Source organism: Eurosta solidaginis, chromosome 5 (genome assembly GCF_040869045.1).
Source record: "Eurosta solidaginis isolate ZX-2024a chromosome 5, ASM4086904v1, whole genome shotgun sequence".
Lineage (NCBI taxonomy): Eukaryota > Metazoa > Arthropoda > Insecta > Diptera > Tephritidae > Eurosta > Eurosta solidaginis.
In genome coordinates this window covers 12,101,676-12,128,267 of record NC_090323.1, presented here as the reverse complement: position 1 = coordinate 12,128,267, position 26,592 = coordinate 12,101,676, and the positions used below count along the sequence as shown (strand labels likewise).

Here is a 26,592-nt window from a genome sequence, read left to right as displayed (position 1 = left end):
TATTGACAACAGTGGTTAGCTACACTGCTACAAGTTCATAACAACTGTTGAAAACTCAAATGTGATATTTCTTTCGTTTTTAGAATACTTTTTTTTGCATTTTTTAACTCAAAAGTGTTCGGCATTGTTTAAGCATTCTACAGTTTTCGCCGAATTCGACTAGTAGTAAATCGAAGCGTTTTATTTAATAAATTCAACATTGAAATACACGTCCGCAAGCTCATTGAATGGGTGTGGTGATTTATTGGGGCAAATAAACTACTTGCACTAGCTGCTGCTCCTAAGGCGCATGCTACTCAACTCAATTCGACATTTTATTATCGTTTCAACTGAATTTATAAGAAAAGAAAACTAAAATATTTTGCACAATGAAAATATAAAACTACAAAATTTTAAGAAAACAGTTATTAAAGTTAAGAGCCTTGCACTTTTTTAATAGCACATTTACTTCAAATGTTTAACATAATAAAGTAAAGTGACTGCACTTCCTGTTTCTTTTAAATGGGTCAATACGAGTTTGATGCTCTGCTGAAATGGCCTAGCCAGCGGACCAACTGAAATTGTATTCTCTAAACATGCAAAATTTGCTTTATTCGATATTAAGAACACTGAGTATTTCATAAATCCCAAGTATGGCATCAACGTAAAGTTTATGCGGCCTTGAAACACGAAGCTCCTCGTATTTTAACAATACGTTTGTTTTCCCCCCTGCTGTAACCACTTCCTGCTCAGAGGCGTGGACATAACTTGGCTGACATAATTTGTTTGTCTGAATCTACTTTCGGACCTGGGATAGTGCGTACATTCAGAAAGCTTTAATAATATCTCACCAGAAGGAAATCATACCAATTGGTGTATAGTTTTAAGTTGGAACCTGGTATTACGTATTACGATGCCTGCCAATTACGAGAATAGTTTTCTTATTATTTCTAGGCTTAGGTCGATATCGATGATAATTTGTTAACCACGCTCCTTTTGGTGGCCTATAACGCAAGCTTAGGTTCTCAGTCCGTTTCCTACTTCCTCAAGGGAATTGCGCCGCAATCCGAGATGTTGGAGCTTGTCCCATAACGGTGCTAAGTATCGGCTCTACTTCAGACAAAGGACCATCAAAGCCTATAACGTGCCTCGAAACCGTGGGACGAATACTTCAAAAAATTCAGAAAACTCCAAATAAAACGTTTGAAATTTTGTAAAATTTTCCCGAATTTTTGTATATGTACTTTCGAAAATATTTTTGGAACTATTTTGCCCAGCTTCAATTACAAAATTCCTAAAATTTTTGTGTTAAAATATTGAAAATAAAAGAAGGAGAATAAAGTTGACGAAATTTGAATATAAATTCAACTGCTATTGTTTTCTTCGTAGCTGTACGATGCGCACACAGAAACAGTTATGCTCGCTTCGTAGTTTGTTCAGTACTGTGGCGAATTTTAGCATCACTAAGCTGTGAGTAAATAAAGACAATAACAATAAAGCAAGCTGCCACTCTCATGTACATGAATACATGAATTTAATCCATTCACACACGTACTTAAAAGGTGACGAAGAATAAATCACGCACACACATGTTGTCAGCAACCGAAGTTATTTGCTCACACATACACACGCATATACATATGTAGTAGAGCTTACGATTATTCGAACATGTTCGAGAAGAGATTTCTTGCAAGTCTCGCCTTCTTGCGAGATTCTCGAGTCTCGAATTACTGGTAAGGCTCGCGAGATTCTCGAATCTCGAATTATTCGTAAGGCTAGCGAGCTTCTCGACATTCAATTTAATCGATTCATTAGCTGTTTTATATAGAGCTTACGATTTCTTCTGGAGCACAAGCCGAAATATCCGAAAAACCACAAGTCAAAAATCCCGAAAGGTATAGAATATTGCCAATGCAGCGACTGAATTGAAAGTCGCGACGATCGCGAGTATTACGAGTAATTCGAGATAAGAGAACCTCGCGAGCCTTACGAGTAATCTTGCTGAAAAATAAAATATTCAGAACAAACTTTTACGCATAATAAATATGTTTTGAGTTAAATGTCACTGAAGCAATATAATCAACAAAAAAGTCACAAATAAAAAACCCCAAGTGTATAAATACTGTCCATACAGCAACAGAATGTTGAGAAGCTCGCGAGATTTACGAGTACTTCGAGACACGAGAATATCGCGAGAGAGCTCTATGTAGCTCAATTACCAAGCAGGATATACAACAGTTTTAAAAGGCGAAACGTTTAGACTTTAGTAGAAATATGTGAATCAAGCAACGGAGAGTATAAAAGCAGCGCAAGCTAAGAAGTCAGTATTTAAGCATGCTATTGGTTGTGAAGTATAAGTGTTATTGTGAAGTACTTTCAAAGTAGTCTAATAAAGACCATTTTGCATTATTGAATATTGGAGTAATTTATTCAACGGTTTAGCGATTCGAACGTTAGCAAAAGGTTTCAAATAAGCGGAATTTCCCAAAATTCGTTACAATACTAATACAGAGATTTGTTACCTATTCATGTACCTAGATTATCTGCGTTGTTTACGGTGCAAAAATTTAACCCAAAACACGGATTTAGCTTGGACAGAGATGCACAACAACAACCTATTGCACTCCCATCGACCTGGCCTTAAATCTGAGATGAGAGAAAAATTACATACTCATTGTCATACCCACAGATTCCAGTTGAAAAAAAAAAAATATTTTCTCTAAACATATTTACAAAAGTACGTTTGTATAAAAGTACACGACTATAAATTGATTTATTCATTTGTAAGTCGAAATAATAAAAATTAATAATACCCAAAGTGTAACTAATAAAATGCGTTCTAGCCACAAGCCAAAAAACCACAATTTATTTCTACATATATGAAGGTACAAAGGCATAAGAGGTGGGGGATGGCTACATGGTTATTACTAACGGTGCAACATATTAAAAATGTCAAATGACTTAATGGTGACGCGGGCATAATGTTGTCATCAATTCTCATGTGTGGTTCTACACAACTACAACTAAACACAGAAGTAACACAAAGCAAGCAAGGTACTAAGGTAAAAAGAACAACAACAACAACCTATAAACGAGAACAATTTTCATCCCTTTCTGGTTATATTTGTGTAGTGTTGCCATATTAAAGTTTTTGTGTTTAGCGAAAGTGGTTACAGACATACCAGGCACCCGTAAACACCGAAAAAGCAATGAATTTATTTTTTGCGCGTGACCTTAGCAACTGTCATTCTGTCACACTTATATGCACTTGCCACATTAAATGAAAGTTGTAAATATGCGTGATTTACCTTTTAACCGCGCCAACAGTCTTGCAACAAAATATGACATATTTTTGCCGTCGCCACAGCATGGGGTAAACGAACGCCAAAAATTATGATGCCAGGCGCTTTTTGCTGCCGACAGCCATGTTAGGACCACCAAACACAGATCACATACCTTGTACCACTGCAATTCACATGATATATTTGTATAGCTTTTATTTTAATTTAATAACATAGATTCCGAAATAATAAGAAATAGTTAGTGTGTGTAATAACTGAGTACCTAATATATGTAGATAGATTCCAGAGATTTGCGCCTCATATAACCTACCTACTTCCACTCATTCCCATACCACTTTTCTACATTCCTTTTGACTAACTCAAATTAATGCAATAATTCATGGTAATAACTTAACTCGACCAACTGGCTGAATGGCTAATATTGGAGTAGTGGTGCGTAGGAAGAGCAAGTGGGACTGCGTGCTTTGGAGCTTTGCGTGACCAATGTGCTGTGAAGCTACTTGTTAGATGTGTGTATGTGGTGTCCATATTTTGTTATTGTATTTTTGTGTTTGCAGGGTTAAAGACAGATTCCTAAAGGCTTATCATCAAGAGTAATTATTATTAGAAATTGAAAATATATACACTCGCTTTCCAAAAGTATTTAGACACCGAAGTAGTCTTAAGTATACATTTTTATTAATATTTAGGGCTGCCATATTACTACACTTACATGTTTTGCGTTTCGGAAAACATATCCACTTTTTGACTAAACATATCTTCCCTCATAGATCTTTCCATAGCATACCGGTTGATATCACTGCTGAAATATCAGAATGGTTACAAAAGTAGTGATTAGAGATCAAAGTTCAGAACACATAACTAAGACCGAGTTTACTTCGAAGTCATCCTCAAATCAAAATCTTCTTGAAATTACTTCCAAAAGACCTCGAAGTGATCCAGAATAGTCGCGAATTGACAACGGAAGGACCACAAAACGGCCCCCGAAATCAATACAAAATTACTCCGAACTTACCCCGAATTCATCACTGAAGATTACCGAAATAGTCCCCAAAACCATTCCGAAATTACTCCCAAATAACCCCGGAAGCGCTAAATGATCCCCAAATGAGATCGAAATATCCCCAAAATGATACTGAAATAATCCCTATAAACATTCCCTATATGACCTCAAAAAAAAAGTAAAAGATATTAAAAAACAAGAAAAGGTGTCTAAGCTCGGGTGTAACCGAACATTATATACTCAGCGTGAGCTTCAATTGCACATTTCATTTCAGATAAATTACTTTTCTACATAACTCGTGGCACCGCCCGTTTAAAAAAAAATGTCTCCCCATTTCCTCTTACAATAAAACTTGATAAGTGGAATATAATTGATTCAAAACTATTTTTTGCTAAAATATAGCTTATTATTCTAGTCTATGACTCTCTTAAACTTGTTTTATATCTAAGTTGCCGTGGTCTTTGACCGATCTCATCCGTGTTTACTAGAAATATTTTCTACTATAGGGAAAATTTGTGTACCCAATTTTATTACAATCCGTTAATTTTTCTTCGAGTTATGGCTCCCGAAACATAGAAAATTGCTTAGTCATAAGAGGGGCGGTGCTACACCCATTTTCAAAAATTTTAGTGTTTTCCAATTTAATGTTATAACTTAATTTAAAAAGTAAAATTCTATTGATAAAAAGCTCTTTTTCTCTAAGATATAGCTTATTCTTTTCGTCTACGACCCTTTTAAAAATCTTTATATAAAAGTGGGCGTGGTCTTATACCGATCTCGTCCATTTTTTCTAGAAATATTTCCTGCTATAGGGAAACTCTGTGTACCCAATTTTATTACAATCCGTTAATTTTTCTTCGAGTTATGGCTTCCGAAACATAGAAAATTGCTTAGTCATAAAAGGGGCGGTTCCACGCCCATTTTTTTAAATTTAAAGTTTTTCCTATTTATTGTTCTAAATCCACTTGGGAAATGATACACCATTGTTATAAACCTCTTTTTTGCAAAGATATAGCTTATTTTATTCGTCCACGACCCGTTTTAAAAATCTTTTATATAAAAGTGGGCGTGGTCCTTAACAGATTTCGCTAATTTTTCTTCAAAGCATTCCTTATAGTAAAGGCAACCTCTCTGCCGAAGTTTGTTACGATAGGTTTAACGAGTTTTAATTTATGATTAAAAATATTTGTAAAATTGATTTTATCACAAGAGGGCGGTGCCACGCCCATTTAAAAATTTTTTTCAAATTTTAATCAAGTCTCAACATCAGTCCACATGTGAAATTTCAGCATTCCAGGTGTATTATTTACTAAATAATCAGGTTTTTTGTGTTTTCCAAAATGTTATTTATTGTGACGAATATTACCATCATTAATTGATTCACATCACTAATCCGGTTTCGCTCATTTTCAGTGCCAATCTATTCTGGGACCAGATAAGCTCGTGTACCAAATTTGGTGAAGATATCTCAATATTTACTCAAGTTATCGTGTTAACGGACAGACGGACGGACGGACATGGCTCAATCAAATGTTTTTTCGATACTGATGATTTTGATATATGGAAGATAGACTTCCTTTCTATCTCGATTTCCTTGTACCTGTACAACCAACCGTTATCCAATCAAAGTTAATATACTCTGTGTGTAAAGCACGCTGAGTATAAAATCATGTGAACTGAAAAAACTTTGCATCAGAAATGGCGGAGTTAACCTCCTAGTAGTAATCTTTAACTGTAATTTAAACTCTCATAATTTGTCGTAAAAAACAAAAAAAAAAAAAATAATGGGACGTTGCATAAAGTTAGAATGTGGAATTTGCCCACTCTATGGAAAATTTCCTTCATTTCAAAAGAATTTTTTATGGAGTTTTTTCCTTCACTTAAATTATGGATTCTGAGAATAATTAGAATAGCAAAATGCTTTTTAATTATGCATGAGGCATAGCCCGTCTTATGGTATAAATCTCTTTAAAATTGCTCAAATAAGCCCTTATATGTGGTTCCCATATTACCGATGCGGGCCTTAATGACATTCCCCATATGTCGTCCGAAATCCATTTGCATTGAATTTTTCAAAGACTACGATTTCTCTTCTCGCGAACACTTCTAAGATCAGTGTTAGTTTTTCAGCCAAAACAAGGCACACCCCAATGTACAATGTGCAAACTCTAAATCGATACACATTAATTTATGTTACAGAAAAACTTTTCCGTAAAATCTTTTCAAATAAAGTTGACCACAATGCCAATAACTGTTTAACTAAACAATAAAACTTCTATCGACCACATAATTGCGGCCATAATTTACAGCGGAAACAATGCTTAGTCGATAGTGAGACGAGCACCAAGACGAGCACCAATTACCTTCTAATAAAATCATTTCTTAAACTGAACGCGTGACTCAATACAACAAAAAAAAGTAGTAATTGTACAGCAGGTGAATTAAGCAAAGACATACATATGTACATTAGACTGAGTTAGCCAAATGCGAAAAATGTTTTCTTATTTTTTGTATGGTTCCAAATACAGCCGAAATTGTTCTTCTTATTGCGACTTTCTTATATGGCCTCTGATAATATAAATATATATAGTAATAAATAGATATGACACTTTTTTTTGGATTTAAGAAGCTCTGTAACATATTTTAATGCTTTTCACCTTCGAAGTCGGTTTCACAGACAAATAAATTGAAGAGCTTCTCAAGGCCAAAATAATAACACAAATTTTAATAATCGATTGGGTAGAATCAGTTTACAATAAAAAAAAAATAATAAATTACAGCTGCATTTGCAAGGATTAATAAAAAAATTCCAAATGTTCTCATCTAAGCTACAAATTTAAGGGTGAACTTTTGCTACTTTTCTGCTACTCTCAGCAATCCTTAAAAAATTGGCTGAAGCATGTGTACCGTTTTTGTCAATAGTCTAACTCCAGGTTTATTTTTTTTTTTTTTTGAAATTTTTCGTCCTTGGGTGTTTTATGGGTTACTCTGAAGGAGTATTCCGAGCTGAAGAACTATTTCCAGCTAAAGTAGGTGATCCTGGCCTAGGACATCGCAAGGTAAACTGGACTACATGTTTTAAATGTTTGATGATCAGTTGTGGTCTACTCGTATACTCTTTAAACATTCCTTAAGTATTCCTTAAATTGCCCTTAAGAAGTATACCAGTACGCCACAACTTGTTCTCATCTTCTGGAATGTTCCAGAGTGGCTAAATTTTCGTTTTTTACTTATTTTTATTATATACATGAATGTATACATATGTTTTAGAAAGCGCAGTTAAATACCATCCATATCTCAAAAAAAAAAAATTTGGGGTGCGCTTATTGTGTTTTGGTTTGGAACTCTTCAATCCTTTTTTAGTTAATTGTTCTTATATATTTGAACTATCAAATTTAGAAACATACATCAGTATCTCCACCATAAGCACCAAAACATCGCCGAGCTTCTGCTGGTCAAAATTATTTTAAAAAATTAATTTTTTTCAACATTTTTTGGACAAAAAAAGTTATCTTTTCAGCGATTGATCTGCTTACTTTGACCTTAGAGTTTTTTAAGGCCCGATCACATTTATTTTTAATAAGTTGAAACACGCTCAAGTATTCCAACAGAAAAAAAAAAAGTTTACAAATCCTTGGGGACTGAAAGAAACCATTTATTTGTTTTTGTTTCAGACTGCACATAAACTAATTCCAACAACTTTTGTGTTTACATTTATTATTAAGAGCTCGATAGTTGATATTGACCATATTTCTCATTTTTCTCTAACTTGCATTAAAATTTTTGTATATAAACAACTCCTGATTCCAAAATCGGGCCAGTTAGTACTATTTTTAATTTCGAACTCTTTCGTTTAAAGTAAAAAATGCACAAATTCCGAGGAGCAACGAATTTCGTTACTTAAGCCCCCATTACTGATACTTAGCATAGACTTGAGTTGACTTGGCATAAACTTGGCAAATTAGCCACGATTATACTCCACTTGGCGCATACAATCTGGCATCATAATCAGGGGTGAAATAAATATCAATTTGTATAACAAAATGTCAAAATGAAATGGAAACAAACAAATGGCATCTCAAAATGTAAACGTCACTTAGAACTTACAAAGTTTTGAGTAATCAGTAACATGCAATGTTCATTTAACAGAACTGTAAGTGACAGTTCTCAAGCCAATTCAAGTCTATGCTAAGTATCAGTATTGGGGTCTTTAATGTCGGCGGAAGTGGAGTCGAACTCTGTAGCGTGGATGGGAAGGTTAGGGGTAGAGGTTCTGGTTGTTCATTCAAAAACACAAGTGCCCTAATCATATAATTGAGTTACTATTTCAGTGAGGCTAGAAATTACTGGTAAGGTTAAGCCATTTCAATAAAGATATAACTTTCAAGCAATTTTCAAAAAAATCGATCAATGTAAACGGATTGTTTGCAGTCAAATTCTCTCATGTAACCATGGCGCAACGATACAAGGTGGCAGCATGGAACAGCTGATTATAAACTTTTTTTATTTGATTTGATACATCAACTTCCGGCGCAGTACGATTTTGACATTTGTCCATCGAAATTACAAAAACAAAGTACGCGGAATTTTTATTTATGTTTGTAGGTATGTCACCATGCTGCCACCTGTATCATCCCGCTATGCATTTAACTGAAATTGTTTATCAAATTGAGCTATGTATGTCAACACTTTATTACATAAACTGGTAGAAATGAATATTTTTCAGAATAATGATCCGAATTCAAGAACAAGTGAGCTATATACATACACACATAGGCATGTAACTCAATTTTCAAAGCCAATCTTAATAAAATTAAAAGACTCGGGGTATTCAGGTGACTCTGGTTTTCAGCTTATCAGCTAATGTTCACAAAAGACAGATAAATAAACAAATAAGTTGATAATGAGATGTCCTGAATTATACAACTTTTTACTGTTGATACGTAACTGTGTACAAAAGAATCATCCGATAAAAGAAGTTATACCTTTTCCTAAATTGTATAAAAAGCTCTCAGTTTTATTCAGTGGGTATTCATTTTTATTAAAAAAAAAAGCTATGGCAGGTTGTCTGAAAAATTTTCTACTTACTATTCCAAAAACGAAATACAATTTTTCAAATTTAGTAAAATTAAAAAATAACAATAATTATCATTAAAAAAAATTATTGTTCTGGCCTTGAGCTCGAATCGAACCTTAAATCATTTATCAATAGGCCGATAAAAACAAAAAGAATTGTTAAAAAAAAAGAATTTATATTCAAATATATTTAGTGCATTTTTCGAAATCTTTATAAGTCCTTTAATGCAATGCAAATAAAGAATTTTTGTATTTGTTTGTTTAAGTAAAGTCTTACACGCGATTATGTTAACGCTACAAGTTAAGTGTGAAAACGCAAACAAAGTCTTATGCAAATTCCTAAACCAAACTAAGGAAGGGTACCCTGATAAGCATTACCATACAGCAGCTGACCCCCTCAAATACCATAACCCAAAGCCATTGTGCAGCTTTCGCACTACAAAGAGTGGGGTAGTTGTTATAACAGATAATATTCAATGATCAGGCAGGGGGGGTTGGTTTCCATTTCAATGGATGCGCACAAATCACTTTAATGCCCAATATTAAAATATACAAAGAAAAGTAGCTGATGATAACATACATACAAACGCACCAAACAAAGTGACTTCTCTTTGTATTTTTATAAAAGTAAACAGACCAGCAAAAACTCGTATCCGTGGGGTGGTTATCCATGCAAAATTGTTGTGCTTATTGTTGTAAATCAAAGCAATGTTCTGCCTTGCAATAAAATAAAAATTTATCCTAAATAAGAATGAGTTGAAAAATTGTTGTACAAAGTGGTGAAATGCTTGAACACCTGCGTTCATGATTTAACGCTGATGAATTATGAGCGAAATGCATATTTGTGAATATGAAATCACTACAAACTTGTTAATTGTAAATAAGCAAATAAATAAATCAATTTTTATACTCAGTTGAGCAGAGCTCACAGAGTATATTAACTTTGATTGGATAACGGTTGGTTGTACAGGTATAAAGGAATCGAGATATATATATCAAAATCATCAGTATCGAAAAAATTTGATTGAGCCATGTCCGTCCGTCCGTTAACACGATAACTTGAGTAAATTTTGAGGTATCTTGATAAAATTTGGTATGTAGGTTCCTGAGCACTCATCTCAGATCGCTATTTAAAATGAACGATATCGGTCTATAACCACGCACACTTTTTCGATATCGAAAATTTCGAAAAACCGAAAAAGTGCGATAATTCATTACCAAAGATGGACAAAGCGATGAAACTAGGTAGGTGAGTTGAACTGATGACGCAGATTAGAAAATTAGTAAAATTTTGGACAGTGGGCGTGGTAACGTCCACTTTTAAAAGAAGGTAATTTAAAAGTGTTGCAAGTTGTAATTTGGCAGTCGTTGAAGATATCATGATGAAATTTGGCAGGAACGTTACTCCAATTACTATATATATGCCTAATAAAAATTAGCAAAATCGGAGAACGACCACGCCCACATTAAAAAAAAATTTTTTTAAGTAAAATTTTAACAAAAAATTTAATATCTTTACGGTATAAAAGTAAATTATGTCAACATTCGACTCCAGTAATGATATGGTGCAACAAAATACAAAAATAAAAGAATATTTCAAAATGGGCGTGGCTCCGCCCTTTTTCATTTAATTTGTCTAGGATACTTTTAATGCCATAAGTCGAACAAAAATGTACCAATCCTTGTGAAATTTGGTAGGGGATTAGATTCTAGGACGATAATTATTTTCTGTGAAAAAGGGCGAAATTGGTTGAAGACACGCCCAGTTTGTATACACAGTTGACCGTCTGTCCTTCCGCTCGGCCGTTAAAACGATAACTTGAGCAAAAATCGATATATCTTTACTAAACTCAGTCCACGTACTTATCTGAACTCACTTTATATTGGTATAAAAAATGGCCGAAATCCGACTATGACCACGCCCACTTTTTCGATGTCAAAAATCACGAAAAATGAATAAAATGCCATAATTCTATACCAAATACGAAAAAAGGGATGAAACATGGTAAGGTAATTGGATTGTTTTATTGACGCGAAATATAACTTTAGAAAAAACCTTGTAAAATGGTTGTGACACCTACCATATTAATTAGAATAAAATGAAAAAGTTCTTCAGGGCGAAATCGAAAGCCCTTGGAATCTTGGCAGGAATACTGTTCGTGGTATTACATATATAAATAAATTAGCGGTACCCGACAGATGATGTTTTTGGTCACCCTGGTGCACATTTTGGTCGATATCTCGAAAACGCCTTCACATATACAACTAAGGGTCACTCCCTTTTAAAACCCTCATTAATACCTTAAATTTGATACCCATATCGTACAAACAAATTCTCGAGTCAGGCCTGATCCACCTTTATGGCGATATCCCTAAATGGCGTCCACCTATAGAACTATGGCCCACTCCCTCATAAAATACTCTTTAATGCCTTCCATTTGATACACATGTCATACAAACACATTCCAGGGTTTCCCTAGGTTCATTTTCCTACATGGTTATTTTCCCTTATGTTGTCACCATAGCTCTCAACTGAGTATGTAATGTTCGGTTACACCCGAACTTAACCTTCCTTACTTGTTTTTTATATTTGTGAAATGAGACAAGATGAGCAGCGCGTACACGTGTAGAAAGTGTAACACTTATTGACAAGTTGCGTAGTAATTAAATTACATTTTACTGTGGAAATTGTGCAATTAATCAATGAATTAATAAATCATGAAAATGTGGTGAACAATTGTGGAAAAAAGTGAATTATGAAACAACCGAGATTTAATTAATGAACATTAAGTTAGTGTTTCGATTAAAAAATGCTCCGTGTGATTTCATCAATGGAAAAGAGTTGGACAAAGACGTACGGATTATTTTCTGAGTACTTTTGTCGGGCCACATTATGGGATAAACTGAAAAATCTTTAAATCAAATTTATTAAAAAGAATCAAACAAAAAATAAGTACTTAAAAATCGTAACCTTCCAAAAAAAATATTCCATAACTTTACAGAAACAATAAATTTAAAACAAAAATTGGAAATACTACTTTAGAGAAATGTTAGAAAATTACTATTATTTGTTAACTATTTGGGGTGGGGATAATGCCCATGCATCTTTGGAGCTTAGAACTAGTAGGGGACTCGAACTGCTACTGAATAATAGGGGGACTCATTAAAGCGTATAAATTTAAAAGGTGTAAAATAATATCCATTTACACACGCTGTTATATGAACGCACCTAGTAATATTCTTGATAACTTAATTGTCGATCAGCTGTATTATTGCCTAAAAAATTTTTGATTGTTATACAAATTAAAAATTACCAAGATTAAGTGAAAAGTCAAAACTAAAACATCTTTACTAAGAAATTCTTGTAAATGACTTATTGATGTCGGAGATTTCTGATGAAAAGGACGGCAATTATGTTTGCAAGATTGCATTCCTTTGAGTTTACCGCGTTTATACCATGAAATGTGCGCGTAAATTTATACAAATTGTGTAAATGATTTTTCATACAAAATTTGACAGTTCCTTTACGCACTAGATAAATTTATACGTTTACACACTTTATAAGGCATTTATAAGGTTAAATGAGTCCCCCTAATGAATTCCAATCAACAATACTTTGCACCACAAAACCATTTTGTGGTCACCCTTGGTGTTTCAGAGGTCGCTTGCTCCACAATCCTTCACTGGCTCATGGTCATAATAAGTGATGATTTTTTAAAAGCTATATGCTATCGAAATCCCTGCTGTGTCAAAAGGCAATATGTAATTTCTTAAAATATCGGTGCACTTCGCTAAATTAATCCCACAACAGTCTTTCCACGCCTTATGTGAATCAAATTGTCTGTACCATTCTCGGATGTCTGCGAACATTGTTTACCCCATCGTCGTTGCAGAGATTAATTTTATACTCATTAGGCCGCAGAATAGTTCGTCATTTGTTAGATTAGTCATTAATGTGATATCTAGTAAAATCCATCGAATTACAATATTGGGGTTGCTTGTTATGGGACCATTTTTATCGATTCAGCCTGATAAATTTTTGAAAGTCAACCTAAGCGCTTTTAATCACTAGTTGATCCCAATCACTGACATAGTCCTGTTATTTTTGTTGTTGCATTGACGATAAAGACACTATCCGAAGATGTTGGTGATGGTTATCGATGTTGATGGTCCTTTGCCGGATATAGATCTGGCACGTTCCGGTAACAAACACCATTGAGGTACTAGCCCGACTCGGGAACGATTAATATGACTACATTAAACCTTCTAGGCCATACCGCCCTCCACCCCTGGTTCCATGAGGAACTGCCTGCTAAATATGTGTATGATTCATTCATATTTGTAACAGGATTCTCGACGCGTAGGTGAGGCTGACAATTGTGCTGCGGAAGCTTTGTATTGCGGCTATCAACCACACCCAGTGGGATTCACACTGCTATAGTCCTCTCAGAATCCACTGTTATTGTCGTCCCGGCAACAATCACGAAGTAGCGGTGCGGGCTTTAAAAGAAATATATGACTGGAAAATACGAAGCTTTATCTTAGCTAGAGCTTAAAATTTAAACTTTTTTTAAAGAAAAAAAATTGTGGAGTAGACGCCGAAAATACTCGAGCAAGATAAATAACAGGACTAAATTCTTTGAAACCTGCCAAAAAAAGAAAGCATATCTTTAACATATGATAATGTACGAAGTATGTACTTGTGTAAAGAATAAAATATGCACATAAGATAATTTGGATAAGTTTACAACAACTAAGGCATGACTTGGCTGAGTGCGTTTGTAACACTTCGACCATAGTAAGAGTGCGGGTTCAAATCCCACTCCCGGGATTTGAAGAGATTTACAAGGTGTAACCGAAACGGTCACCTTGTCCTGATATCACGTTGTTTAAACTTTTCCCAAATTATTAAAGAACTAAATTCTGTTTATAGTTCTGAGTGAGGTCTTCAAAGTTGGCACATTATGACTCCGAAAGTCTCACGGCAAATATGGGTTTCCCAAGTAATGTACTAAGTATGAATGATAAGGATTTTTAGAATGCCTACATTGTAGAAATTCGATTATAACGAGTCAAAGTTCTTTTAAGGGGGACTGTTCACGTTCTATACCTATACAGAGAAAAACAAGCGCCTAGCATCTTCATCATTAATTGAGGCTTAGCTCCCTAGGTGATTTTGGCGTTGCAAGTTGGGCCAGTTATGCCTGCTTAGCAATAGTTCACGACAATCGGGAGCACCAAGGGAGATCAAGTTAAGGCTTTCCCCATTTCTATATTATCAAACATGGATCTGTATAGACATTGCTTCTTAGCTTTACTTACAGGGTGATTTTCTTCGTAATTAAAAAAGTCGTAAGTGTTTTGAGGAAATTGAAAATGTTTGAAAAGACATTGCAACATTTTATTAAAAAATAAAATTTCTGCTTAATCTTATTTTGTGCATATATGCGGTTTTCTTAAAAAAATTATGTGTATATCTCATATTCACTTACAACATTTCTTACGCCTTCCAATGAACGGCTACTTGTAGAAAGGCTTAAAATATCACAACATACTTATGTAATTCAATTCAATTATGTAAACTTTGTATATGATCTTTAGCATAAGAAATAGCTATTCGGTTTTTATAAGACACTCTCAACTCACTTAAAAATGCATAAATTGGATAGCAATGGCATATCAACAAAAACAATTGGCAGCTAAATTGTTCATTAATTAAGACTTTAAGCCTTTCTTTCTTAAGTCGCACTGTCTTAAAACTGAAGCAAAAAAGCAAACAATAACCATTATCTTCATGAATGTTTTACAGAAGGGCAAGACATTTTAGACTTTTTATTAAAAAAAAAAAACAATAAGAGCAGGTACTAAATATACACACGTGAGCCTAAGTATGTGCATAAATCAATTGACGGGAACTGCAACTTAATTGTGCCATGTGAGTAAACTTAGCTTTGCCTCTTAAGAGGTGAATAATACTTGCATGTGTGGACATAGAATTTTCACGCTGTTATCTTGTATGAACTTAAGATGGTAATAATAATGGCAGTCTTGTTAAATATGCCACTTTCACGTTTTACCCTGCATTGACACTCTTTCTGTTTACTCATTAATGTAAAGTTGTAAGATTAGTGAAGTGATTTATTTACTAAAAATGAGTTCAGGTAGCTCGGTCATGTGGCATAAGGACATGTTGGCATTCGGTGATGGCATCGATTTTGTAGTTTTAACGCCCTTTTGGCTAATTCGACTTTTGCTAAATTACTTAATATTGGTGGTGAAAGCTAAATACGAAATTTTAGTTGAAATGGGGTGCGATTGGGCAGGAAAAATCAAGTATTTTTATCTGGTATCAAATTTTTCTTATAGAAATTTGTATACATTGGATGGCTTCATGCGCTGAATTTCAGATTAACCCGTGGAATCAATGGCGAGCATATTGCGTATTCAACAGCAATTGTAAAGAGGCTGTATTCTTTCAGTCAATGTCGAAAAGGAGAGACCCGCATGAGGTTATTTGCCCATATAACGAAAGCGGCTACGTTGGGTAGGCCATGTTATGCGAATGAAAGATTACGCTCCGGTTAAAAAAATATTTTTTTTCGGAGCTAGGAACAGGTGGAAAACGATTAAAACTCCCTTGGAGTGACCAATTGGCGCCAGTTGGTTGAAAAGTAATGGTGTCGTCTTCAAATCACAACGTTTATGGAGTAATCCCAAAACAATTGCTCGGACGTTCTTACTTTTATAACGACTGTAAATTCGGAGCTTTTGTCTTGTTATATCGGGATTAACCAGAGAAAAAGTAGGTTGCATCCATGAATTGAAGTGAACCAACCACAAGATTTAACTTTAATTTTTTCCCTTTGGTGTTCTGGGAGCATAAGGTCTTCTGGGAAAAATTGGAAAAGTATAGCTGGTAAGACAGTATCTAGAGTACTTAAATGAAAAAACAGAACTTGACAATTACTCTCTTGAACTCTACGCATTGCGTTGTTGTTAAGGATATACCTTACTCAAGCCAAAAAAATCCAAAAATGGTTATAAGCCATCTTACTGACTCATCTAAAGGTAAATAGAGGAAGCGCTTTCCAAATGGTTATCATCATAATCCGCCTAACACGGCTTCGGATCATCTGTTCACCCTGAGGCGCGACTGGCTGTCTTAGATAAAACCATTCGCTATATAAGTTGTGTAACAGTCTATTATCCCGTATCCGCATTGTGGGAACTGTTTTGCACTCTTCATATGTAGACAAGTAATGTTGAACCTCGAATGAAAATTTTGTACAGAGACTTATACTAAAAATAAAATGATTAGTCAGATCAGGTTCAGTGAGAATATGAGGTATTATTATTCATTTTAATACGGTGATGACGGTTGTCGTCAAATTTGTAGTTCGGCATTGTCGATGGAATACTTTGTAAAAATCCTCATCACGTCTACTTCCCTAATGGAGGTAGAATCCCGGAAAGTTTCTAAGTAGCCATTGGGCGGTTTTAAGAAAGTAATATAATATACATCAAAGCAAGGATTGCTTCCTACAAAATCACTAACTTCGCAGAGGCTGCAAAAGTCACCCTTGGGCAATTCTGAGTGCAGTGTTTTGAAAAGCCAGCCAATTAGCTATTCGACTTCTTTTTTTAAATATTTATTTTAAAAGGTCTCTGTTAAAAACTCCGTATTGAAATCAGAAGCCTCAGAAAACACAGCCCTCGGGTATGTCATTACAGGCGATATCTAATATACAAAAATCCGAGTCACTCTTTGATTTGGGTTTTAGGTCTGCTGGATTTACGTTTTAATTTCTACATGAATATATTATAGACTTACATATGATTACATATGTATTTGAGAACTAATGGCCGAGACACAATGAAATTTTCCATAAAGATGCGTTCAACGCAATCTTATGCATGCTAGTAACATCCTCCATATACAATAAAAATACATGCCAAAATATTTTGTGTCATATTCATAACTGTGAAAAATTTTAGAAAACTTACCAACGAGTGGGAAAAATAATTTCAATTCCAAATTTGAAAGCACCATTAGCCAAAGCAAATATCAAATTCTTCTGCTTATGCTTTGCTTGCAAAAAAAAGTTGGAAGATTGCTACTTTTTCATGTCAGATGGCGCTAGTGTTGCTTGATTTGCCGGTCTCCATAAAAATACGTGCAATCTACTCATAATGCATAAGATTGTGTTAAACGCATATATGAAAAACTGCGACGGGGCTTTAATGTGTAGTTATGCCCATTTAATTTTTCTCTACACCCACCCTTCACCAGTTCAAGTCATGTGTCGCGGATTTTCCAATAACGTTTAACCATTTAACAAAGTAATAATCTTTGCATAATTTACGGCGCATTTGCGCGCTCGTTTAGTCCTAGCAATTTTTAAAAACTGTTTGCCAATGATCAAGTTTATTTAAATTTTCTACTTATCGTGTTCATATGTTTAACAACTTACATTCATATACATATGTAAGTATATGTATTTTATTACTTACTTACCCACAAAATGTGCCATAGAGTGAGGAAGAAGAGTATTACACACGTCATTTGTGTAAATGATATGTTGCTTCAACACGCGTACGTCAACATGAACATACGCACACATCCACAAACACTCACATCTAATCATTACACATATCACACATGTGATTACGGTATCAGGATAACGACATATATGCTAAATCGAAACGTCGTCAGCCGAGCAGGCTACCATGTGCTTGTAGTAAGTTTGTCACCAACCCCCAGCATGCGGCAACATTTTTTGCTTGATTTGTGTGGGTGATGATGTTGTGGGGGAGAATTTTGAAGACAGACAACTGTTTTGTTGATTTAGTTTAAAGGAAAGTTGTAAAACATTTTATTTGTCAAATTATCTTATAAATTTTGTGAAAATGTGTGATAATCATTAGTGAAAGTTCGCACATTTTACATATTTATATGAGCTTGTGTATTAAACGATTTTTAAAGAAATTTTTATGTTTACTGAGTAAATTTAGTGGAAATTTAAATGTGTACTTGAAATTGGTTCATACACTGTCTGCCAGAAGTAATAGGAATTTGCAAAGGAATTTTCAAAAAGAACTTTTATGGGACGATACTATGTGGCATGTCTCGGATAAACAATATAATCCGATTTTAATCATTTTTGTACAGAAATTTTTGTAATTGAATTCTGAAGAGACTCACTCCGCCCGATTTTTAAAATTAATTAGAAAAAAAAAATTAGAAAAAAAACGATTTTGCAAAATGTTCTTTAAAAAATTGTTTAAACAAATTAATTTTGCAAAACGAATGTCAATTAGCAATACCTACTATCTCTTAAAGTGCATATCATTCATTCTCTTAAGTAATGAGCAAAAATTGTATGTCACGAAAGTGATACATAAATACGTATTGTAACGAATATTAGCTGTACTAAGGGGTACTATCATTTCTAAGTCGATGCTAAGCAGTGACTTGATGCACATCAATAATTCAATCATTATGTCTACACATATGTACGTACAGACAGCGGAGAAGCAACGCACAAACACATGCAGATATCTTATCTGAGATATGCAATTATAATTGTGGAAGTGTCGCTCACAAACACACGCGCATATGAGAGCTATACACGTACATCTGTAGTTATAATTATAGCAGATATTCAACTAGTAGATTATAGAACAGAAGCGCCTAGAAGATGCAACCAGGAAATCAAAGAGTATAAAGGGCAGCAACAGTAGAGGCGCTACGATCAGTTTCGATTAAGCACGCTATCTGTCGAGCAATAGCAGTATTATCAGTTGTAGTGTTATTGTAAAGAACTTTAATAAAGGCCATTTTGCATTATTGAATAGTGGAGTTATTTATTCAACAGTTTAGTGATTCGAACGTTAGCAGAATATTGCAAATAACGGGAATTGCAGTAAATTCGTTACAGTATTATAAAGTTCTGCAAAGAGTAGGCTATTTTGCAACAAATTGTTTAATAAACAAATTAATTTGTAGAAACAAGCGATGTGAGTCTGTTTAGAATTCAATTACGAAAATTTCTGTGTAAACATTGTTGCAATCGGTTGATTTTTGGAACCTGTAAGTGGTTTTGAATGAATTAGTGCTTAATCCCCAATGTGCAGCAGGGAAGAGAAAATTTCACACGCTACTTATGGGTATAAAATGGGTTGGAATGTGGGAGCAAGTCTTTTAACTGAATAGATTGAGCTTTCTCTTTCAGTTCGTCTTCCAGACTCGGCTAATATCATCCAAGCGCAAGTATAAGGTTTTGAGAGAACATTTGGACTCCTATTATAGGAGTCAGCAAGGGTGCGTAAGGTGTGCATTTAATCAGATACTCAAGAAGCACTCATAGCACGCTATTTCCCCACCACGTTGTCGAGGCTTTCCGCAACTGAAGCAAACTTACCAAACATATGTAATCCAGAGCACACTGAACATTGAGGACAACGAGAATGCTGCTGAACTTAGGGACCTTTTGTGGAATACAGGCTCGGAAAAAGCAGTTTGTAACTGGTAGCCTTCGAATGTGTGTAGGATAACAAAGAATACATAGCCGTCTTACGATATGAGGAAAACAGAACACTTGCATAATAGGTCAACGAAAGAAATATCTAGAATTAATGTCATAGTCACGAAATACTGGAAGCTGCACATGCAGGAGGTGCGGCTGGGGGGACTGCAAAGATACAGTCAAGCACTATCTGAGCGAATAACCAGCTCTAGTGTAAACTATGGGCATCTATATACTGTCAAAACTAAAGGAAATTGCAAAATGCGGTATAAAGGCTATTAGCAGATTCGTCGACTGAATCAAATGGCCTGAATATAAATTCGAGTACATCAAAGGAACACCCCGTGCACTAATTGGGCATCACAGCATCCAGCCTTACGCTCGACGCGTTGACTTTCATATACAGAATTTCTAGTACCTTTCGAGGGGAAAAGTAGAGGAAAACTTAGACAGTGGTAGGGAAGTCACAATCTTCAAACTGTCTTGTCGACTTCCTGACTCTTGCAGCATCCTTTGAACGTAGGTTTAAGCTCCAGAAATATTGATTATACTGCCAGTTTCGGCAAGATATAAGCATTCTTTAAGGACAGATAAGCTGCCTTAAATGCGTTGGAGTCAAAATTGTTCACAACTGCATATAATTATTATGCCTTGATGCCAAGCTTTATTCAAATCATCTTGAATCTTGCCTTTGCGTGAGACCAGCGCACTTCATTGTCGTGGCGTATGAAATGGCTAAAAAATTAGAGAAGGTTCCGAAATTTAAATAAAAGTCGTGGATATTTCCGAACGACCCCTATTGGGTGAACTTCTGTTAAAAATCACGATTTTAGGCAACTTACTTGCTACCAACCAGACTAACTGGGATGTTAACGAAGTTTCGAGATATCTATGGTGATGTTTGAATAATAGTTGAATATATATTGAAAATAATGAGTTCCTTCTGTAATAAAAGAAGTTTTTACAATAAGAATACTTACGGATGTCAGTTATGAACGCTGTGCCATTATATTGAATCTCCGATGAAGGCTTATGCCTGCAAGTTCCATCCGAAAAAGATACAGAATGAAGAGAAGTCAATTCGCCTATCTTTGATCGATTTTGGGAACTACCGGCTCAGCTGTTCGATGCGGATAGTTTTGTACGTGGAAAGGCAGAATATTTTTCGTTCCGTCTTAATTTGATAATGAAAACTAAAGAGAAAACGAAAAATTACACTGAAGGTGGCACAACACCGAGATCGGTTTGTCTCCAAACCATCTTAAGCCCTTGAAGACGCAAAATGGTTTCAACATAATTACATACATCGAACACTTTATCTTTCATCAAAGGTTAAAGCAAAAATATTTGTTTGCAAGAATGTGCCTCCAAAGCAGGGATGCACCTTAACGTTAAGCTAATCGTTTATCAAAAAATTTCCACCGTTTCCGTTGAAACACTTCGAAATATTATCGATAAAGAAATTATCAAGATAAATTGTATCTCGTTTTTAACCGAAACGAAAAGCTTTCGTTAACGTTAAAAACGTTAACGAAAACGTGATACTTTATGTTTGAATTATGCTGGCAATGCTATAACCATGGTGAAGCCGTAAGGTGGCAACAACGAGCGCACATACACACACAAACTCTATGTAATTTGTTTGTGTAATTCGTTGGTGGTAATGTCAAAAATACTCTGAGAAATGTTCGTACTGTCAAAATTCATGAGAAAAGTTGCAATCAGCTTGGATAATGCTTTCACCTTTAATGACTCCGCCATCAATCAGCTTTGCCAGCATAGTTTGAAATTAATAATCAACATAAACGATTTGATTTCGTTTTGATATGGCAGAAAACGAATCGAAATCATTTCGTTAATTTGACGATCTTAACGTTAATAAACGAAACGAAATGACTTCGTTTCGTTTATTAACGTTGATTATCGTAACGAAATGATATCGTTTCGTTGGTTAAGCATGCCTGCTCCAAAGGCATCGCTCAGGGCATTAACAATGGGCGTAAATGTCTCTGTGTGACAGTGCGGGAAATCTCTCAATAAAACAGTCTTAAGCCGCACAGAGTATACTGAATAAGTATATTCTGTTGGGTGTAGACCCATTCATTCCTATGGAGTTCTTGAACCTCGAAATCCCCTGATTTTTTAAACGGGATAAGTGAATCCTTATTTATCATTAGAAGTTTGGCTTGGTCGAACTTCTTTGATTATTCACATGCCAAAGGGATGCTTATACTCACGTTCATGATTACCAGGTCGTTGAAGCCAAACGTAAATTAAGGCAGGGCTAGGCCCACCAACCATTTATACTGACGAGTACTCGTTTCACCACCTTGAAATAGTGTTTTTTGCCAACCAAAAGTTATGTCTCAGTTTTATTATCCTCTAACGAAGAGGAGAAGATTGTCGAGCAATGGGCCTTTAAACTTGAAAAAAAGGTTTTTCTACCACTATATAAAAGCTAGGCGATCATACCGATATCGTGAGGTGCAACCCAAACACTGAAAAATGTCGGCCTCCTATGACATGAGTTCATCAGCACTAAAATAAACTATATTGGTTCTCGTTACTTTGAACGTAAGTCCCAAACTTTGCCAACTATTGCTACACAACTTCCATGTTTTCATCTGTCGTAAATTCCACAATCTATGAACAGGGGTCTGAGTAAAATATTTTCAAAACTTATTGTGAATTTGAATTTCGAACGATATTGCGTCATCCCGTGTCAGTTTAAATTTGGAGGTGAGAAAGTAAACTGAAGGTAGAAACGTCCTAGTAGAAACATTTCAACCTATTACCCTTTAGCAGTTCCCGAAATGGATCTATAAACGAGCTTTGAAAGTTGCCTAAATTTTTTCTTTCTTCTATTCTAATTTAAAAAATTTTTTCAATTAAGAGAAAAATTACATCATAACAATAATAATGATAAAATAATTATTGTTAGGCCTTCAGCACGATTCAAACTCGCGTTCTTACAAATCAGTAGGCCGATATAACAACAAAAATGCAGTTTTTTCAGTTAGAAGAAAATTTTTCTAAGCGAGGTCGCCCCTCGGCAGTGTTTGGCTAGCACTCCGAGTATATTACTGCCATAAAAAAGACTCAGTGAAAACTCATCTGCCTTGCAGATGCCGTTCGGAGTCGGCATGAAAAAAGTTGGTCCCGTCCCGCCAATTTGTAGGAACATTAAAAGGAGCACGACTCAAACTGGAAAAGAAGCTCGGCCTTAAATCTCTTCGAAGGTTATCGCGCCTTTCAATTATTTTATTTATTTACCCCTTCGGTAGAATCCACATTTAGTTGAAAATTTTAAAAAGCGTTATAAATCACGAAAAATTAATCTGTCACATTTCGTGTGGTAGCCACTGTTCTTAAATATAAAATAAAATATTTTTACCACAAATAGGCAAATAATCTTATATTTTTTTGTTCTTTTTTCAGCTTAGTGTTGTTATTTTATTGTCAGTTTAGAAAATTCCATGCTTGACCTTATTACATTTGGAAAATGAAAAAAAAAACACAAGCAATCGAATATTTTTGAAGTCCAATATAAAGTCCAGCTAAAGCTCACAACTTATCCATGCCACATTGACAGCTTTTCTGCACAATTTGAATTTGCTCATAAAAATATTGTGCTCAACCCATTCAAATGCAATAAAATTTCCACTCCACATCAATGTGCGAACAGCAACAATTGACCCAACCAACTAGAAATCCTCTATAAAAATATTAGCAGCATAAGATTTTTTTGTGAAACGAAGATTTGACAAGGAGACGACGACTGACCCAAGCTTAACATGTCATTACCCTGAATAGCTCAAGTGCCAATAAACAACTACACTTTATGTTATGCATACAAAAATATTTTTCTTTGCATATTGCAAATATTTTCATATATTCGTGTAAAAAAAAAAACTCCTTCAGCAGGCGAATCAAATTTGATAGTTTATTTGCACGCTAAAATGACCATAACAAAAGGATAAAAGAGTTTTGGATGCTATTTAGGAAGGAGAAAAAAGGATTATTGCACATCTATGAGACTTTGAAAGAAATGTACATAAAACTGCAAGCATATGAAATAGTAGAATGAAATTTTTCTAAGGTTACTACATCTTCACAACTAGATCTACATATATTTATTATGTTCAAGCAAATCATAAGTACTTAAGTTTATTGCCACATTGTTCACATTTTCGCCAGAAATTTCCTACCTTCAAAATAATAAATTTATTTTATTACTCTCTTTATATTTTACAGTTACCAGACGCCAAAGATCTACACAATATGTCACTTGTCGGCAGTTATGGCACACACCTGCTTCACAGTTTTCATCCACATCTACTGCAGACGCTCAACCATGGCATGCTGGCCGCCAATGGAGGACCAGCGAATTACTTCGCCAGCGATCGTGGCCTTGGCAAACCCTCGATGTTATCGAATTTTCAATTGCCTTCGGCGTTTTCACCACCAAAATATATTGGCATATCATTGGATCAGGTGAGTTTTAGATGTCTAAAGTTTAGACTAAGTACTAAGGACATACTACATACAGACTACTGGGATTTGAGTATATATTAGTACATAAAGGATTTCAAAATATGGGAATCGTCCTTTTGTTTTCAAAATCAAACTCACTAAAGAACGGGTTTTATGCATCAAACTGTTTTGACTTTTTGTTCAATATAACGAATATGTTATCCTAATATAGAAGACACATATTAAGGTATCATATTTTCTCTCCGCAGTGGCGTTAGGTAAACGACATTGAATAAAAATCATCGTTTTCTCGATCTCCCTTCTTTTCAGAGCTGTCAAATAAAAAAAATTCAATAATTTTGCCGTGAGAGTGCACTTAAGTTTTTCAGATAACAAGTAAACGGAACAACCAGCTGCTAGCTAGCTGTTCCAATAGTCGAATATATGAGCGGAAAACCTGTTTTCAGCCCTTAAATAAAATCACCATTCTTAAAAAGTATTTACTTTGAAGTACAAAATCACACTACTTCGAGAGAAGTTTGAAGCAAGAACCCTAGATCGTTATGAAGTAGACTTATTTTTGAAATCGCTATTTGGGTACATGACGAACACTCGGCATATGTCATAATAATTTTAAAACAAAGTTTCCATTATCGTGGATACAAACGGTATGAAAGAATGTCTTGTAGTTCCAAGTGTCTTTCACCACAAGTGCCCCAATTGCACCCTTTATCGATTTTCTTGTTGATGCTCTCCTTAATAATAGTATAGATTAAGTAGTTCCTAAGTCATTTCCTTTGTACATCATATTTTTTAAATAACTTCAGATCTGTTGCCAATTCTATATTTATCCTTTAGGCACCTCTCCGCGCTCCTACTCTGGCGCACTTGAACTCTTTTCAAGCTCCTTTTCAATACAACAAATGTAGTTCCGGTATTGTGGTACATATTATCTTGAGTACCTGTTTATCGTAATTGCCCTAATCAGGAATAGACATTCAGGCCCTCCTATATCTCTCGATCCAGTTGTAAAATTCTCCCAGCAGTTTCTGGGTAGTCAGAATGGAAGGTCCAAAAAAGGGAAAATACGTCGTTTTAGTGATAAAGATAATAATTTCAAAACTGTTCTGGCTGGTTGTCGGTCTCGACAGGGAATTACTTTCACACGTCACGGTTAAAAGTTTGCGACTAAGTCTGTTTGTTTGCACTACATGGAATAGGATTTTCATGAAAATGGTTTCAATTTTAAACCAAAGAAATCTACAATTGAATTAAAAAAAGTCGGCGTTCCGTCGGCAGGTTTTGAGCCCAACTGGTCTATGCTAGTTCTAATAATCTATTTTTGGGTTTGTTTTAAAAACATTTTCAGAGCTTAGAACTATTTTTCAGTTAGGGTTCAAAATTTAGACCAAATAAAATTTAAAAACGTTGCGCTAAATTTAGAGGATTGCAAGTTATTAATAAAAAAAAGTTTTAAAAATTCCTTAGGCCGATGACTCGTTGACCATTTCCGCCCAAACCTTTAGCCGTGTACATATATTTTGGGTACAAATATCATCAAACGATAACAGCAAGGTGTTAAGATTTGAAGGCACTAAAAATTTTAATTTTAATTTTTATAGTAGGCGATATGATATAAAATTTTTGGTGCTGATTGGAACAGGTTAAGGGTAATGGTTATAGTTTATATTTGAAATACGTGATTCGTAGTCATAGTTTTTACATGCAGACAACAAAAACGTGAAACTTTGCATCCTCACACAAAGTACCTACCTATTTTTATACTCAGTTGAGCAGAGCTCACAGAGTATATTAACTTTGATTGGATAACGGTTGGTTGTAGAGGTATAAGGGAATCGAGATAGATATAGACTTCCATATATCAAAATCGTCAGTATCGAACATGTTCACTGTGTCAGTCATTAATCCTGGTTATTTTAATCGTAGATTACCATAATATGTAAAGAAAAGAATACTTAAAAATAATTTTCTTACATTTTTTTGTTATATAAATAAAATTGATAAAAAAAAATTTTTATTTTTGAAAATTTTTTTTTCAATTAAATAAAAAAAAAATATAATAAAAAAATCGGCCCACTCCGGGATTAGTGGGGATGATTGCAGAATTGATTGAAGTTTTTTATGAGAAAAAAAAATGGCGAAATTCGAAAAATCTCGAAAAACTGAAAAATTAAAAAAAAAAACTTTAAAAATTTTTTTGTATTTTTCGGAA

At 34.7% G+C, this 26,592-nt stretch overlaps 1 protein-coding gene across 5 annotated transcripts in view; it reads left to right on the top strand.

Annotated features, from left to right (window-relative positions):
* The window catches only part of tey (teyrha-meyrha), a 73,138-nt gene that overhangs the window by 14,599 nt on the left and 31,947 nt on the right, over positions 1 to 26,592 (top strand). For all 5 annotated transcript variants that reach the window (XM_067792303.1, XM_067792301.1, XM_067792302.1 and 2 more), the window contains exon 2: positions 24,141 to 24,380. In XM_067792303.1, the coding sequence (XP_067648404.1) occupies positions 24,141 to 24,380 (240 nt within the window). The remainder of the gene's footprint in view (positions 1 to 24,140; positions 24,381 to 26,592) is intronic.